Raw genomic sequence first — 19,483 nt, forward strand, 5'->3', positions numbered from 1 at the left:
GGGGGCTGAAGGAGTTGTTCAATTACTTTCAGATTTAAATGTATCATATACATGTATTTATATAAAATTTATCATACTTGAAAATAAACATATTTTCAGCTTTGGATTTTTTTTCTAGAATGCATTGTTTTTAATGACTTATTTTTCAATTTTTGAGCCCTGTGGGGTGCTGAACATGTTGGCACAGAGAACCCATGTTTTTGCAGAATTTTCTCTCATGGATCCACAAATTTTCTGCACCCCAATATGAATATCAAAAAACGAGTGAAAATGTTCCACCCTAATGAACATTGTATGGGGCAAGTCCTTTAAGTATTCTGTTATCTTTTATAAATGTTTGAGGGATTTCCAAAACCTCCTCCCCATTCCATCTCACTGGTGTTGGGGCTAAAGTGTCTTCCATTATGAAAACATTTTTGAACTTATTATTCATACTCAGTTCTTCTCATTCTAACATCATCCTTTACAATTTTTCCTTCTGAATTCCTTGGCATGATAAAAGGCTCCTTAATTAACAACTGACTCCTGATGAATATATAGAAGACTTTTGGATTTTCTTCTTCCTTGTGTACTATATTCTTTTCAGAGTTTCTCTGTTACCCCTCCTTGTCAAGAACACATTGATTCTGACAGCAGTGTTTCCACTTTTGCTGGGAAACCCTTTTCTGCCTCATCTTGCTCTGCATTCAGTGCTGGAAAAGTCACTATTCATTAAATCACTCTATATGATCCGAAGACAAATTATCTTTGTCATATGATTCAGGATCATCTTCATCTTGTTCCTGTGCATCTAGCTAAAAGATTCTTATTTTCATCATAGGAAACCCTAGCATAGTTGGAGGATGGCTTAGGTGGGGAGAAATTATCATGTATTGCCACTTCAGCCACCACCCGTTCTCGTCAAGAGCCTTGAAATTGAGGCTTGAAACTCACTACATAAATATCCAACAAGATACTTTGCTCAACATGCATGAATATGTGATTGGAAGCATTAAGGGGTTGAGGATAATTTTATCAGATTTTACTCTTGCTAAAGAATACAAACTTACGGGCTAATACTTCATCTTGATATGGCAAAGTACTTTCCAATGAGATTGGTTGAAAGCAGTACAAAAGATACATTTAAGAATACACTTGAAAAGTATTTTGTATCAAATCTATAACTGCCATTATTTGCACCTCTGTACTTATATCAAAGGTTTACAGTTTTTTCGACTTAAGTCTTTTCTTTCAAATGTGTGACTGGTAGTATTTGCACCTCTGTACTTGCATCAAAAGTTTACAGTATTTTTTCTTGAAACATGTGTATGTTTTTCTTCTCTAACCACACTAGAATCTGAGTTTTTGATCTCTTCAAGTATTAGAAACATCCTCATTAGGATCTGTGGTCTGTTGCATTTTGAATTCCCTTGTCAATTCCCTTTGTATTCCTTCTGATGGAAGTCTTATCATGTTAATGAAATGTATCATCCACCTTCTCCTTTGTTTTTTGTTCTGAAAGCATACTTATACTGATCATTAAAGACCATGCATATCTTCTTGGGGTCTGCATTGAGTTTCTGTTCGCTTCTGTAGTCGGGGAGAAAGAATACTTCCCACGCATTCCTTACGTGTCGTAGAAGGCGACTAAAGGGGACAGGAGCAGGGGGCTAGAAACCCTCCCCTCCTTGTATTTTAAATTTCTAAATGGGGAAACAGAAGAATGAGTCATGCTGGGAGTGCTCATCCTCCTTGAAGGCTCAGATTGGGGTGTCTAAATGTGTGTGGATGTAACCAAGATGAGAAAAAAGGAGAGAATGGTCGTATATTTCTCACACACATTCTTTAATGCAAACACCTGATCCACACATCCTCAACCGTTCCTGAAATAACATTGTTCTTCCCCAATCAGATGCTCTCTATATGCTTTCACCCACTTTATCACATTCTCCTATACAACTTACCAAGTACCCTCAACAAACTGTAGTTCATACACTCATCTTTGTACCCCTTGCCTTTATACAATGGTGCTATATATTTATTGCACCAATTCTCTGTCACCTTACCATGATCCATTTATACATGAAAATCCTAACCAATCAAGAATACACTCAACCCCTACCTTACAAATTCAACTGCAATACCATCCACTCCAGCTACGTTGCCACATGTTATCTTATGCATGGCTTTCGCCACCTATTCTTTCTTCACCAAATTATTTTCCATGACCCTCTTACATGGCTTACCTCCCTGATCCAAACATGCTACATCCATCACCCTATCATCAGACATATTCAGTAGTCCTTCAAAATACTCATTCAAACTCTCCTCACCTCATTTGTACCTGTTACCAATTCTCGTATACCCCTTTCACTGATGTTCCAGTTTGTTTTCTTGTTTTTCTCACAACCTCCTTCCATAACATCTTCCTAAAGTTTACTGATAGTTGCTTACTCCATCTCTCATTCGCCCTGTTTTTCAACCCTTTCACCTTTCTCTTGACTTCGTGTCTCTTTCTCTAGTACATTTTCCCATCATTTGCTTTCCTTCCCTGCAGGTACTGCCCATACCATACTTCGACATCCTTCTGCTCTCTACCCTTTCTCACCTGCCCACCTCCCACCCTCTGCATGCCACACACTTCTGATGCACATGAAAGCACTACTTTTCTAGATATCTCCCATTCTTCACCCACTCCCTTTGCTTCTTACCTTTTGCCATTCTACAGCGAATCTCTCCTAGTATTTCTCACAAGTTTATTTTAAGCTCACTTACTTTCTCCATCCTCATCTCACTCATATTGTTTCCTTTTTCCAAAAACTTCTTCAAATCTTCACTCTTACCTCTTTCAGGTAATGGTCAGACATCCCCCAGCTGCCTCTCTCAAAACATTCACATCCAAGAGTCTCTCTTTTACATGCCCATCAATTAGTATGTAATCCAGTAATGCCCTTTGATCATCTTTTCTACCCACTCTCCTATATTATGCATGTCCCTCATTTTAAACCAGGTATTCCCAATCGCCAGTCCTTTTCCAGCACACATCTCCACAAACTGTTCACCATTCCTGTTAACTTTACTGAATACTCCATGTCCCCCAGTCACACCCTTACTTGCCACGTTACTCACTCTCTCATCTAGATCACCCATCACTAACACCCAATTTGTAGTATCATTGGTATCAAAACTGCAAACATCATCACTTTGCTGCTCTCAAAACATTTTTTTTCTTATCCCTCTCATGGCCAGGTGCATAGGGATCAATGGTTATCCGCCTCTTGCAGCCTACTTTCATTTTCCCACATCAGTCAAGAACTGAATATGAGTGTGCATTTATGTAACAGTTTTTTATGCAGCTTGATGTTATTTTAACCATCCACATTTCAGGATCTGTACCACCAGAGTTATAGTCGTGTGGGTGTAGTTTTTGCCTCCATACCTAATTTTCATGAATTTTACATGGAGTTGGCTGTCAATAACCAAGGCACTGAATGTTTGAGACTCCTTAATGAAATTATTGCTGATTTTGATGAGGTAAGTGTTTTGATGCAGCTAAACTTGTTTTGATAAATGTCTTTACTGGATGCTATTTTGTTTAGAATGAATGTCTTATACATATTTATGCATATATATATATATATATATATATATATATATATATATATATATATATATATATATATATATATATATATATATATTAGATGATAAGTAACAAATAGTAATACAGACTTTTGGATGTACATTACTGAACTCTTTTGTAGCTGCTGGATGATGATCGATTTAAAGCTGTGGATAAGATTAAAACTGTTGGATCAACTTTTATGGCAGCAGTTGGACTCATGCCAGATATGAGGATATTAGATAACAAGGAAGAATCTGCTAGTCACTACATGTCAGTGCTTACTGAACTTGTGTTTGCATTTAGAGAGAAGCTTGCAAACATTAATGAAAACTCTTACAACAATTTTACACTAAGAGTAGGTGAGTTGAGACAGCTTTACGTGTATTGTTTTGAATTATTTCACATGATTTACTGTGCCTTCATTTCAAGTAGAAAAGAATGATGGGGTGAATAAACTATGAGCCACATGAGGTGAGGAAACTTAGGATTATACGTACAACTTTTATTTTTATTAGCATATGATTAACAGTTATCTCGCGAACATTATGTTTTCTTAGTAAGAAAATAGTAAGTTTTCAGTGCTCAGAAACATTCATGTAATAGTGTAAGTAGGTTAGTCAGTTTAGAATTGTCATAATTTATTATTTACATGCTTTCTTCCTGAGCCTGGTTTTCAAAGTGAAACTGCAAACTACCAATTCATCCCAGACATCAATTTGAACCAGAAAATCCATTGCTTGCCTAGCTAATGAGTATTTAATGATTACTTCATCACACTCAATTTCCATTTGTTAGTGTTCCAGATTTGTTAAATTCTAGTTCCTCTTTTCCGTGCTCTCAAAACCATCATAAACGACAACACGTACTCTTTGGATATCTCTGGATCAATATGCCCCACTTTGTCATGACTTGCTTACAGTTCACATTGTAAACAGTTGTATGCATGTACTGGATGTAGGTGTAGTTTGTTAGATTGTGAAGAATGGAGGCAAGGCTACTATATTTCTATCTATCTATCTATATCTCTGATGATTGTTCCTGACTTATAATTCCCTCAAGGGAATCACTATGTCAGTGGAGTGTCCATAACTAGTGAATTCCAGTGCTGCTTCTTAGCTTTTAGTGCCTCACCCTCAACAGGCCACTGACACAGGGCAACTCAAGTGCACTTTGTAGAGGCTCCTACCGAAGGTTCATACTGACTACTTCTAAGTAATGTCCCTGCCTATATTCCTACCCACTACTTCTACCTAATGCTCCTGCCTAAATGTATGTACCTATTCTATCTGATGCTCCTACTATGTTGCCAAAAGCTGGCGCATAGTGCTCACCACAGGACTATTTACAAAGAATGAACTGTATGATTTAAGCTTTGTCAAGTGTTATGTACAACAAGGAGTGATTGTACTGTTAATTGGATTTGGAAAGTATTATGTCATAATAGAAAACTGGTAATGTGCCTGATGACCAAATGAAACTAGTGGTTGGATTTGGAAATTATTGTCATCATAGAAAACTGGTAATGTGCCTGGTGACCGAATGAAACTAGCGGTTATTGTGCCTGTTGACTGAATGAAACTAGTGGTTGATAAGTTTTATTAAAGCATAGTGAAAAGAATAGCAAAACTTTCAGAGAAATTAATTATATTTGCGTATTTGGCAAGTTTTTTCATATATGTTCACCATCTCCTGTATTAGCAAGGAACAGATGGAGTGGCCTCATTTGCTTCCATCCTCTTTCTAGCTGTCACACATAATTCACCAAAACCAGAGCCCTCTATCCACAACTGTGCTTCACAGACCTTTTTGTGGTCTTCCCAACCACTTCTTGTACCCTGGTTCAGCCCATTGACAGCACAACATCCTTTGTGTAACACATCACTCCAACTCACTCTATTTCTTGCACACCTTCACAGCATCTTTCTATCCTCTCAACTCTTCTTTGACTTACCCTTTTTCCTTGTTCCCTCCATATCTGACTTGTTTACCATGTAGCCATCCTTTCCTCACTTGTCATCTTCATATGTCCAGACTGTTTCAGCACAACCTCTTCAGCTTTATCATACTCCTTTCTGTTACACCCCTCTCTTACCTTATCATTTCTGGGTATATGGTAGAATTGTTATCATGTTTAAAGGATTGTTAAACTTCCTTAGAAGGGAAGAAAAAGGGAAGAGGGTGTATAGCCTTGATATTTCAATTAGATATAAGGTGAGGAAATTTTTGAAAATACAGAGAATAGATTTAAACAAGACATCCAATAAAGGTAATGGCAAAGCATTTTTGGGATTTCAGAGAATATGATGTTCTTGAAAGACCAGTGAACTCTTTTATGAACTTTTTAATGGAATTAATGCCCCTATTAAAGTAAATGACAGTTATGAATTAAAGATTTGAAATGAATGTGGGAGTGCAGCATGGCCTTGTAATATAATTATGGTTGCTTAATGTTTTCAGGGTAGGGGATTACATGAGATTTGGGTCTCATGTCAGGATTCATGTAATGCTTTTGAATATTAATAGTTTAATTTTTTTTTTTACCTTTAACGTTACAAATCTTGGTGCATCATGTTCCTGCCAAAGCCAGAGAGACCAAGATTATTTTGTATGTCTGGATTATTCTGCTTGATTTCATTGAAATTTTCTTTTTTTTTTTTTTTTGCACTAGTTCACCATTTCCTGCATGAGTGAGGTAGCACCAGGAACAGACAAAGAAAGGGTCTTATTTGCTCACATCTATTCTTTATCTGTCATGTGTAATACACTGATCTCACAGCCTCATATCTACTAAATCCCACTTGCCATTTTGTGGTTTTCTCTGGCTGCTTTACGTGCCCTGGTTTAGTTCATTGAGTGCATGTCACCACCCTCTGTAAACCACATCATTCCAGTTCCTTCTATCCCTTCCATCCCATTCGCCCTATGGAGTGTTCAGGTTTTGAGCACTCAAGACCATCCTCTCATCTCCAGTTTGGTTTCCTGCTTCTCTATGTGCCTTTTATTTCTGATATATTCTCTGTCAGATTTTCCTTACTCATTCTCTGCAAATGTCCACACCATTTTAGCACACCCCCTTTCAACTTTCTCTACCATACTTGTCTTATTTCCACACCATTCTTATACCCTACTTTTTCTAAATTGATTACCCCCAACCCCACCCCCTCATATGATATATTGTCCTTACACATTTCAGTTTTAACACATTCACTGTCTTCCATACATTATTGTCTTACACATTGACCCTGATGAGAAAAAAGGAGAGATAGGTATTATGTTTGAGGAAAGGAACCTGGATGTTTTGGCTTTAAGAGAAACGAAGCTCAAGGGTAAAGGGGAAAAGTGTTTTAGGAATGTTTTGTGAGTAAAGTCAGGGGTTGGTGAGAGGACAAGAGCAAGGGAAGGAGTAGCATTACTCCTGAAACAGGAGACGTGGGAGTATGTGATAAGTGTGAGAAAGTAAATTCTAGATCGATATGGGTAAAACTGAAAGTAGATGGAGAGAGAGATAGGTGATTATTGGTGCATATGCACCTGGGCATGAGAAGAAAGATCATGAGAGGCAAGTGTTTTGGGAGCGGCTGAGTGAGTGTGTTAGTAGTTTTGATGCACGAAACCAGGTTATAGTGATGGCTGATTTGAATGCAAAGATGAGTAATGTGGCAGTTGAGGGAATAATTGGTGTACATGGGGTGTTCAGTGTTGTAAATGGTAATGGTGAAGAGCTTGTAGATTTGTGTGCTGAAAAAGGACTGGTGATTGGGAATACCTGGTTTAAAAAGAGAGATATAAATAAGTATATGTATGTAAGTAGGAGAGATGACCAGAGAGCATTATTGGATTAAGTGTTAATTGATAGGTGCGTGAAAGAGAGACTTTTGGATGTTAATGTGCTGAGAGGTGCAACTGGAGGGATGTCTGATCATTATCTTGTGGAGGCGAAGGTGAAGATTTCTAGGGGTTTTCAGAAGAAGAGGTTTTCAGAAGAAGAGGTTTTCAGAAGAGAGAATGTTGGGGTGAAGAGAGTGGTGAAAGTAAGTGAGCTTGGGAAGGAGACTTGTGTGAGAAAGTACCAGGAGAGACTGAGTGCAGAATGGAAAAAGGTGAGAGCAAAGAGCATAAGGAGAGTGGGGGAAGAATGGGATGTATTTAGGGAAGCAGTGACGGCTTGCGCAAAAGATGCTTGTGGCATGAGAAGCATGGGAGGTGGGCAGATTAGAAAGGGTAGTGAGTGGTGGGATGAAGAAGTAAGATTATTAGTGAAAGAGAAGAGAGAGGCTTTTGGATGAGTTTTGCAGGGAAATAGTGCAAATGACTGGGAGATTTATAAAAGAAAGAGGTAGGAGGACAAGAGAAAGGTGCAAGAGGTGAAAAAGAGGGCAAATGAGAGTTGAGGTGAGAGAGTATCATTAAATTTTAGGGAGAACAAAAAGATGTTTTGGATGGAGGTAAATAAAGTGCGTAAGACAAGAGAGCAAATGGGAGCATCGACAAAGAGGCTAATGGGGAAGTGATAAGTAGTGGTGATGTGAGAAGGAGATGGAGTGAGTATATTGAAGGTTTGTTGAATGTGTTAGATGATAGAGTGGCAGATATAGGGTGCTTTGGATGAGGTGGTTTGTGAAGTGAGAGGGTTGCGAAAGATGAAAGCTGGCAAGGCAGCGGGTTTGGATGGTATTGCAGTGGAATTTATTAGAAAAGAGGGTGACTAACACGTGTTGTTGACTGGTTGGTAAGGATATTTAATTTATGTATGACTCATGGTGAGGTGCCTGAGGATTGGCAAAATGCATGCATAGTGCCATTGTACAAAGGCAAAGGGGATAAAGGTGAGTGCTCAAATTACAGAGGGTATTGATTGAGAGGGTGAAGGCATCTACAGAGCATCAGATTGGGGAAGATCAGTGTGGTTTCAGAAGTGGTAAAGGATGTGTGGATCAGGTGTTTGCTTTGAAAAATGTATGTGAGAATTACTTAGAAAAGCAAATGGATTTGTATGTAGCATTTATGGATCTGGAAAAGGCATATGATAAAGTTGATAGAGATGCTCTGTGGAAGGTATTAAGAATATATGGTGTGGGAGGCAAGTTGTTAGAAGCAGTGAAAAGTTTTTATTAAAGATGTAAGGCATTTGTGTGAGTGGGAACAGAGAAAAGTGATTGGTTCTCAGTGAATGTCAGTTTGCGGCAGGGGTGTGTGATGTCTCCATAGTTGTTTGATTTGTTTATGGATGGGGTTGTTAGGGAGGTGAATGCAAGAGTTTTGGAGAGAGGGCCAAGTATGCAGTCTGTTGTGGATGAAAGAGCTTGGGAAGTGAGTCAGTTGTTGTTTGTTGATGATACAGCGCTGGTGGTTGATTCGGGTGAGAAACTGCAGAAGCTGATGACTGAGTTTGGTAAAGTCTGTGAAAGAAGAAAGCTGAGAGTAAATGTGAACAAGAGCAAGGTTATTAGGTACTGTAGGGTTGAGGGACAAGTCAATTGGGAGGGAAGTTTGAATGGAGAAAAACTGGAGGAAGTGAAGTGTGTTAGACATCTGGGAGTGGATTTGCAGCGAATGGAACCATGGAATTGGAAGTGAGTCACAGGGCGGGGGAGGGGGCGAAAGTTCTGGGAGCATTGAAAAATGTGTTGAAGGCGAGAATATTATCTCGAAAAGCAAAAATGGGTATTTTTGAAGGAACAGTGATTCCAACAATGTTATATGGTTGCGAGGCGTGGGCTATAGATTGAGTTGTGAGGGGGAGGATGGATGTGTTGGAAATGAGATGTTTGAGGACAATATGTGGTGTGAGGTGGTTTGATCGAGTAAGTAATGAAAGGGTAAGAGATATTTGGTAATAAAAAGAGTGTGGTTGAGAGAGCAGAAGAGGGTGTTTTGAAATGGTTTGGTCACATGGAGAGATTGAGTGAGGAAAGATTGACAAAGAGGATATATGTGTCAGAGGTGGAGGGAACTAGGAGAAGTGGGACCAAATTGGAGGTGGAAAGATGGAATGAAAAGTATTTTGAGCGATCGGGGCCTGAACATGCAGGAGGGTGAAAGGCATGCGAGGAACAGAGTGAATTGGAACGATGTGGTATATTGGGGTCGACGTGCTGTCACTGGATTCAACCAGGGCATGTGAAGCGTCTGGGGTAAACCATAGAAAGTTTTGTAGGGCCTGGATGTGGAAAGGGAGCTGTGGTTTCGGTGCATTATTACATGACAGCTAGAGAGTGAGTGTGAACGAATGGGGCCTTTGTTCTCTTTTCCTAGCGCTACCTCGCACACATTTGGGGGGAGGGGTTGTTATTTCATGTGTGGCGGGGTGGCGATGGGAATGAATGAAGGCAGACAGTATGAATTATGTACATATGTGTATATGTCTGTGTGTGTATATATATATGTATACGTTGAGATGTATAGGTATGTATATTTGCGTGTGGACATGTATGTATATACATGTGTATGTGGGTGGGTTGGGCCATTTCTTTCGTCTGTTTCCTTGCGCTGCCTCGCTAACACGGGAGACGACAAAGCAAAGTGAAAAAATATAAATAACATCCCTTCCATCAATCATCAGGCACCTCATCATAATTTCCTTCACACTATTAACCTCCTTCCAAAACATCTTATTCTCTCTATAGTTTACTATACTTGCTCAGTTGAACACTCATTTGTCTTATTTTTCAACCCCTGCACCTTTCTCCAGACCTCCTTCCACTCTCTCTTGTACGTCTCCCAATCATTTGAACTCCTTTCCTGTATCACCTATACAATTTTTGTCTTTTCCTAGCAGTTTTACTGTGTGACCCCACCTCTCACAACCCTTTCTCACTTGCCCACCTTCCACATGGCACACACTTCTCTTGCACATGCAAATACACCTGTCTTCACCCACCCCTTAGCTTTGTTTACTCTCACCTTTTACCATTGTACACTCAGTCTTTCATGGTATTTGATCGCGTAAAACTCTTAAAAAGCTCACTTAGTTAAACTTTTCTCTTCTTACCCATGATATTTCTTTTCCAGAAAAAACCTACAAATCTTCACTCTTCCCTCCACCAGGTAATGATTAGAAATTCCACCAGCTGCCCCAGTTATATTCGCATCTAAGAGTCTCTTTTGCTCATATATGAATTACATTGTAATCCATTAATGTCCTCTCATTGTCTTTCCATCTCACTCACATATACTTGGGTGTGTCCCACTTTTTAAACCATGTATTCCAAGCCATTAACCATTTTTTAGCACAACTCCACAAGCTGTTCACCATTTCTTTTCACCTTAGTGAATATTCCATGACCACCAATTACACCCTGAACTGTCACATTACTTACTTTCACTTTTAAACCACCCATCGCTAATACCCAGTCTCCTGCATGAAGTCTGCTGACACACTCAGTTATTCTCAAAACACTTGCCTTTCATTTTTTTTATGGTCAGATGCTGTAGCACTAATAATCACCAATCTCTTTCATTATGTCCCACAACAGTCAGAAGTTCACCTCTACAGTCTTTCACACATGCTCACAATTTCTGCTTCAGTAATAGTGCTACCTCTTCCTTAGCTTTTGTCCTCATACCAACCCCTGATGTTATCCCAAGACATTCCCAAACTGCTCTCCCCTTTTACTCTTGAGCTTTGTTTCATTCAGAGCCTGATGATCTGCCTCATGGCTAGCCTGAGCCTTTGAAGAGGATGAGCACTCTTCATTTGGCTCTTTCAGTTCCATCTTTTAGAAATTGAACTACAGGAAGGGGGTTTCTCGCCTCTCACTCTCACCCCTCTTATTTGCCTTGTACAACATGCAAGGAATATGGAGGTAAAATTCTTTCTCCCCAACCAGAGGAATATACGTATATTTAGACATGTTTGTCATTTCTGGCTTTAGTGAGTATGTGTCAGGAACAGAAGAAGAGATAGCCTCATTCTCTCACATCCACATGCACTGACACCAAAGCCCCTTATTGCTCCCTGTAAACCATGTCACTCAGTTTCTCTCAATCCCTTATGCTCTTAACATCATCCTTCATGTTTGGGCCCTGAGCACTCAAAGCATCTTTCTCTCCATCCTTCCACCTTCTCTTTGGTTTTCACCTTTTCTATGTTCCACTTTTAATGTGTATATCCTGTAGTCATCATTTCCGTACTCATCCTCTCCATGTGTCTCAACCATTTCAGCACACCCTCCTCAGCTCTCATACATACTCCTCTCACTACCAGACCTCTCTCTCTCTTACTTTATCATTTCTTATTTGATCAGTCCTCCTTACACCACATATTCTATCTTTTTTTTTTTCATATTATTTGCCATATCCCGCATTAGCAAAGTAGCATTAAGAACAGAGGATTGAGCCTTTGAGAGGATGGAATATCCTCTCTTATCCCCCTTCTCTGTTCCTTCTTTTGGAAAATTAAAAACGAGAGGGGAGGATTTCCAGTCTTCCACTCTCTCCCCTTTTAGTCTCCTTCTATGACACACAGGGAATACATGGGAAGTTTTCTTTCTCCCCTATCCCCAGGGATAACTTGTATCTATTCATCTATCTATATATTTCTGACACCTATTCCATGTGGGAAATCTCGTCAAGGGGATGGCCACGGCAAAAGAGTCTTCAGTTGTCCTGGCCTTACATGCCTTCCTTGCACACACTATTCCACACATTCTTCAACCATTTCTTTCCCTCCAGTACTCTTCCACTCTGTTTCCGTATGTCACAGGTGGTCTCCTCTCAGACCAGCCCCATTAATTGTACTGTCATACACTCTCCTTGTAAACTCCCAATCTTGCATTCTTTCCACATGCCCAAACCACCTCAAAGTATTACATTTCACTCACTCTACCACTCTACAGTTCATTCCCTTTGCATTCCCTGCCATACAACATTTCTCATACACACCCTCATTTCGGTCTTCATTCCGTCTAGTTGTACTGCTGCATGCTCCTCTCAAATAGCTCATTTCCACAGCCCGGATTCTTGACCTCAGTGACTCATTTCATGTCCATGTTACAGCTGCATAGGTTAGAGTTGGGAGAACTATGCTGTCCCTTAATCTTCTTTTTACTTCCATACTTACACTTTTACCCTTCATTATTCTAGTCAGGGACCCAATATATGCACAACATATTATCCTCATACATTTCATTTCAAACCCATTATAATTATCCCTTACATTTTTGTGTAATTTCTTGCCACCATACAGCATCACTGAGACTGTAGTCAAACAAACCCATTTGCCATTAAAGACATTGACCTCTATTTCCACACACTCCTTTTTATGCCCATGACATATAACCCCCCCCCCCCCCCCCTCACCCAATCAGTGGCTCACTTCAGCTCCCATGGTTCCACTTGCTGCCATATCCACTCCACTTCCTCATGTTCTCTCCATTCAAATGCACATTCCTAATAACCTGTCTCTTTTCACTGCTGTACCTAATGATCTTGCATTTTTACATTTACCCTTTCTTCTTTCACATGCTCTCCCAAGCTCAGACACTTGTATTTCTTTTCCTTTCATTTTATGATGGAAAACTAAATTTGAAGTCTCTCTCTCTCTCTCTCTCTCTCTCTCTCTCTCTCTCTCTCTCTCTCTCTCTCTCTCTCTCTCTCTCTCTCTCTCTCTGAATTTATTTTAGTTAAGATTTTTTCCATACATGATCACTGTTTCCTGTGTTAGCAGGAACAGATGAAGAAAGGCCTTATTTGCTCACACCTTGATAGGAAGTCGTGGAGGGAACGGGCATTAGAGATATAGAGAGATTGGTCGATCCATTCTCTAACAGTCATGTGTGATGCACATTAGTATTATTTTGCTTTTAGTTGAACATCAATGTAATTTCTGTGTACACTTTATCTGTAACACTTATGCAAAATTTGGGAAAATTTAGGCATGGGTGGCAATGATCACATAGTAAGTGTGAGGTAAAGGTTCAGTTTAGGGCTTTATATGTATAATTGATTTATAGATTTGGAAGAAACATTTATCAGTGAACTCCGTATCCACTGTAGAAGTGATTTAGACTAGGAAAAAATCATTTGGACTATTACATCTTATCATGTGGTAATATATATGTAATGAGACGAAACTGCCCTCAGACAAAAATAACACGAGTAGCAGAGTACACAGGGCTCTTCTCACATCACTAACAGAGAAATTCTAAAACATAAATGAATTCCTGCATAGGTCATTGAAACGCAACAAAAAATCTACTTAGTTATTTACTAAAGAAATGTTACTAAAATAATCTCTGCCAAATACAAAACAATAAACGCACAGGTCAGTTTCCTTTCAAAACTAAATAACACCTTATTCACATTAAGTAAAGATATCCATAAGTTCACAAATTGTTCACATCCAGGGTGTTAACTGTTAATACAATGCCTTGTAACTTTCTTGATTTAAGTCATAACACACTTAGATCAGTGTTGCTAAACCTTACTATTCCAGTCAGTTTGATAGTTCATACACTTTTACCCTAATTGCCTGAGTCCATAAAGTTCTTTATGCATTAACCCTTAAGACCAGAACCACTTTGTCCCCCTTTAAGCCCTACTCCAACACTTGCTCCACATATTGATCTGCCCCACAACCCTACTATATTTCACTTATGAAACTCAGCCTTAGTACTTAGGTCAAACCAACCGTTCCTTGAAACTGCATGATCCTCCACCTTAGCGCCAAAATCTGTGGTGTAAATACAGCTGAAGATTTTGTGCCACTCCACAGAACTGGTTAGATCTCACATGACACATATCTTCTCCCTCGAGGACACCTTGTCCTCAATACAACCATCATAATACATCATAGCAGGCCTTAAGCTGCTGTACAATTCTGGGTGTTGTACTGTCCTTTCATAGCCAGCGTCCCTCAGGCACTGCCGAGTCGCCATCATTCTTATTCCTGCCAAAAATCCACAATATCCTCACTGCTGGGAATTCTTCATATCATTACAACAATCTATGTACCATATACAACATTGTTCCACAACTCAGCCACATACATACTTCGATAATGGCAAAATTTGCACTACACTTGATGGACATTGTTGATGTTACAGTCAGACGTCATGTGCTTGCCCTCTGGCAACCAACCTGCGGTACAGGCTCCACTCCATCATGCTGGAGGCCTACGAACCTCATCCAACAAACTTCCTTTGTTACTTATTTAATGATAGAGGGGAAGGCAATGATGATCTGGGAAAATCTATAATAAGAGTCAGGAAAGTACTTGTAGAAATCAGCTAAACTTATGAATACCTTACCTATCTTCCTTAGCAGTCTATTTACCATATTTTTTATGGTATTTGGAAGAATTATATGAATAGTTTGATGACTGCATTCAGTTGCTGAGAGGTTTTTGGTGAATATGTTTAGTGTTTACTGTGTTAATTTCCTCCAGTCACATGCAACCAGTGTGGCAGAAGGAAGATAATGACAGTATCTTTGATATGTTTTGATTTAAAACTGAATACAGGTTGTACCTCTTTAATCCGACTACCTTGGGACCGAGCCATTGCCAGACCATAGAATATGCCAGAAAGCAGAAATTTACCTCCTTTAAGGCCCTCGGGTGAACACTTACCAATTACCATCAGCTTGGTTTTATGTGTTCTTGCAGCACTGCTGCAGCCAAGAATTGTTATCTTATCTTTGGAATCTGTACTCCCAGATGGAGACTCCTCTATATCTTTGGCGAGGGTTTTTCATGTCATACGGCGCCAATACAGGCCAAGGCCAGATTTGTTCGCATTATACACTTGTTCTGGGGTTATAAGACATTAAGAGGACTGTAAATTAGCTTGGCTGCCATGTAGATAGGTTTTGGTGCCTTAGCACTGCCCTGGTGACATATTCAAAGCATTTCGGACCATGGGAGTTGATGGACCACAGAGCACTGGATTAGAGAGGTACAACCTGTACTACATTAAAGTTGATCCCAGTCTATTGCTGAAGTCTGATGAGGTTTGCTCAGGTTCTTTTGCTTTATACTATTGTTTCACTAACTTTTTCACATTTTACCTGACCATCTTAACTGTTCTATCACTTTTCAAAGGGAAAGATATAATGACAGATCTGTTTCCCTGGGATGAATCACTTCTGTGCAGTTAAAGGACCTAAGTTAAATGTGTTTCATCTGAATCCATACATTATTTCTTTGGTGTCCATATACAGGAACTTTCCTTTCATAATACTTCCCTCTTGTATATTTGCAAGATAACTGAGGGTTGCTGTTCCTATGATGGTTTTTGGTACCCATGTATTTAAGAGGTCAACAGAAAGCATTGTATTTAGTAAAGGTAAAGAATTTAGATTCCTTGCACCATAGATTAAGTGCATATTTCCGTGAAAGTGAACAGCATATTGTACAGCTAATTTTGAGCATAAAGTAAGTTGAACTTTTCTAAATGACAATTTCAGGCATGAACATTGGTCCAGTTGTTGCAGGAGTTATAGGTGCAAGAAAACCACAGTACGACATATGGGGAAACACTGTTAATGTTGCAAGTCGTATGGACTCTACAGGTCTCCCAAATCATACTCAGGTACAGTATCCATAGATTGTTATTTTTCCATAGTATTTCCAAAAGTAGATTTATCATCCCTGTGGTTGGGGAGAGCTAATTATACCTCCATATTACCTGTGTCTAAAAGGTGACCAAGAGAGAGAGAGAGAGAGAGAGAGAGAGAGAGAGAGAGAGAGTGAGAGTGAGAGAGAGAGAGAGGGGGGGGGGGGGCAGACATCATCTTGTATTTCAATTTCTACCAGATGGAACAGAAAAAGGTGTCAAGCAGGTAGTGCTCATCATTTCAAGCTGGGATGTCTAGATATGTGTGGAAGTAGCCAAGAATAATGGAAAAGAGAGATAGGGAAGAAAGGGAAAGGAACCTGGATGTTCTGTGTCTGAGTGAAACAAAGCTCAATGATGAAAGGGAAGAATGGTTCAGAAATGTCTTTGGAATAAAGTCAGGGCTTGATATGAGGAGAAGCTAAGGAAGGGGTAGCACTACTGCTGAAGCATGTGTTGTGGGAGTGTGTGAAAGAGTGTAAGGAAGTGAGCTCTAGACTGATGTGGGTAAACATGAATGAATTACAAGAGATGGTTGATTATTAGTTTAGATGTAGTTTAGTTTTTTAGATGTAGTGTAGATGTAAGTTTGATTGGAGGAAGTGAAGTGTTTTAGATTTCTTGGAGTGGACTCGGCAGTGAATGGAACCATGGAAGCAGAAGTGAGCCTCAGGGTGAGGGAGGGGGCAAAGGTTTTTGGATTGATGGAGAATGTGTAGAAAGAATTTTATCTCCGAAGGCAAAATTGGGTATGTTTGAAGGAATAGTAGTTTCAACATTATATGGTTGTAAGGTATGGGCTATAAATAGGGTTGTGCAGAGGATGTTGGATGAGTTAGAAATGAAATGTTTGAGGACAGTATGTGGTGTGAGGTGGTTTGATCGAGTAAGTAATGAAAGGGCACGAGAGGTGTTTGGAAATAAAAAGATCATGGTAGAGAGAGCAGAAGAGGATGTGTTCAAATGGTGTGGACATATGGAGAGAATGAATGAGGAAAGGTTGACAAAGAGGATATAAGTCAGGAATGGAGGGAACAATGAGAGCTGGGAGACTGAATTGGAAATGGAAGGATGGCATAAAAAAAGATTTTGAGTGATTGGGGCCTGAACATGCAGGAAGGTGAAAGTTGTACACAGAATAGAGTGAATTGGAACAATGTGGTATACTGGGGTCAACATGCCATCAGTAAACCATGGGAAGGTCTGTAGGGCTTGGATGTGGAGAGAGAGCTGTGGTTTTATATATATATATATATATATATATATATATATATATATATATATCTGTTTCCCATTTTAGAAAGTTAATACTTAGAAAAGCAAATGGATTTGTATGTAGCATTTATGGATCTGGAGAAGGCATATGATAGAGTTGATAGAGATGCTCTGTGGAAGGTATTAAGAATATATGGTGTGGGAGGCAAGTTGTTAGAAGCAGTGAAAAGTTTTTATCGAGGATGTAAGGCATGTGTACGTGTAGGAAGAGAGGAAAGTGATTGGTTCTCAGTGAATGTAGGTTTGCGGCAGGGGTGTGTGATGTCTCCATGGTTGTTTAATTTGTTTATGGATGGGGTTGTAAAGGAGGTAAATGCAAGAGTCCTGGAAAGAGGGGCAAGTATGAAGTCTGTTGGGGATGAGAGAGCTTGGGAAGTGAGTCAATTGTTGTTCGCTGATGATACAGCGCTGGTGGCTGATTCATGTGAGAAACTGCAGAAGCTGGTGACTGAGTTTGGTAAAGTGTGTGGAAGAAGAAAGTTGAGAGTAAATGTGAATAAGAGCAAGGTTATTAGGTACAGTAGGGGTGAGGGTCAAGTCAATTGGGAGGTGAGTTTGAATGGAGAAAAACTGGAGGAAGTGAAGTGTTTTAGATATCTGGGAGTGGATCTGTCAGCGGATGGAACCATGGAAGCGGAAGTGGATCATAGGGTGGGGGAGGGGGCGAAAATTTTGGGAGCCTTGAAAAATGTGTGGAAGTCGAGAACATTATCTCGGAAAGCAAAAATGGGTATGTTTGAGGGAATAGTGGTTCCAACAATGCTGTATGGTTGCGAGGCGTGGGCTATGGATAGAGATGTGCGCAGGAGGATGGATGTGCTGGAAATGAGATGTTTGAGGACAATGTGTGGTGTGAGGTGGTTTGATCGAGTAAGTAACGTAAGGGTAAGAGAGATGTGTGGAAATAAAAAGAGCGTGGTCGAGAGAGCAGAAGAGGGTGTTTTGAAATGGTTTGGGCACATGGAGAGAATGAGTGAGGAGAGATTGACCAAGAGGATATATGTGTCGGAGGTGGAGGGAACGAGGAGAAGAGGGAGACCAAATTGGAGGTGGAAAGATGGAGTGAAAAAGATTTTGTGTGATCGGGGCCTGAACATGCAGGAGGGTGAAAGGAGGGCAAGAAATAGAGTGAATTGGAGTCATGTGGTATACAGGGGTTGACGTGCTGTCAGTGGATTGAAGCAAGGCATGTGAAGCGTCTGGGGTAAACCATGGAAAGCTGTGTAGGTATGTATATTTGCGTGTCTGGATGTGTGTATGTGCATGTGTATGGGGGGGGGGGGTTGGGCCATTTCTTTCGTCTGTTTCCTTGCGCTACCTCGCAAACGCGGGAGACAGCGACAAAGTATAAAAAAAAAAAAAAAAAAAAAAAATATATATATATATATATATATATATATATATATATATATTTTTTTTTTTTTTTTTTTTATACCTCGTCGCTGTCTCCCGCGGTTGCGAGGTAGCGCAAGGAAACAGACGAAAGAAATGGCCCAACCCCCCCCATACACATGTACATACACACGTCCACACACGCAAATATACATACCTACACAGCTTTCCATGGTTTACCCCAGACGCTTCACATGCCTTGATTCAATCCACTGACAGCACGTCAACCCCTGTATACCACATCGCTCCAATTCACTCTATTCCTTGCCCTCCTTTCACCCTCCTGCATGTTCAGGCCCCGATCACACAAAATCCTTTTCACTCCATCTTTCCACCTCCAATTTGGTCTCCCTCTTCTCCTCGTTCCCTCCACCTCCGACACATATATCCTCTTGGTCAATCTTTCCTCACTCATTCTCTCCATGTGCCCAAACCATTTCAAAACACCCTCTTCTGCTCTCTCAACCACGCTCTTTTTATTTCCACACATCTCTCTTACCCTTACGTTACTTACTCGATCAAACCACCTCACACCACACATTGTCCTCAAACATCTCATTTCCAGCACATCCATCCTCCTGCGCACAACTCTATCCATAGCCCACGCCTCGCAACCATACAACATTGTTGGAACCACTATTCCTTCAAACATACCCAT

General features: G+C 40.0%; 1 protein-coding gene across 6 annotated transcripts in view; it reads left to right on the forward strand.

Moving 5' to 3' along the window:
* LOC139750214 (adenylate cyclase type 1-like) overlaps positions 1-19,483 on the forward strand; it is an 836,862-nt gene that overhangs the window by 657,600 nt on the left and 159,779 nt on the right. For all 6 annotated transcript variants that reach the window (XM_071664687.1, XM_071664693.1, XM_071664690.1 and 3 more), the window contains 3 exons: positions 3,367-3,513; positions 3,744-3,963; positions 16,010-16,134. In XM_071664687.1, the coding sequence (XP_071520788.1) occupies positions 3,367-3,513; positions 3,744-3,963; positions 16,010-16,134 (492 nt within the window). The remainder of the gene's footprint in view (positions 1-3,366; positions 3,514-3,743; positions 3,964-16,009; positions 16,135-19,483) is intronic.

This window comes from Panulirus ornatus, chromosome 9 (assembly GCF_036320965.1).
Source record: "Panulirus ornatus isolate Po-2019 chromosome 9, ASM3632096v1, whole genome shotgun sequence".
In the NCBI taxonomy this organism is placed as follows: domain Eukaryota; kingdom Metazoa; phylum Arthropoda; class Malacostraca; order Decapoda; family Palinuridae; genus Panulirus; species Panulirus ornatus.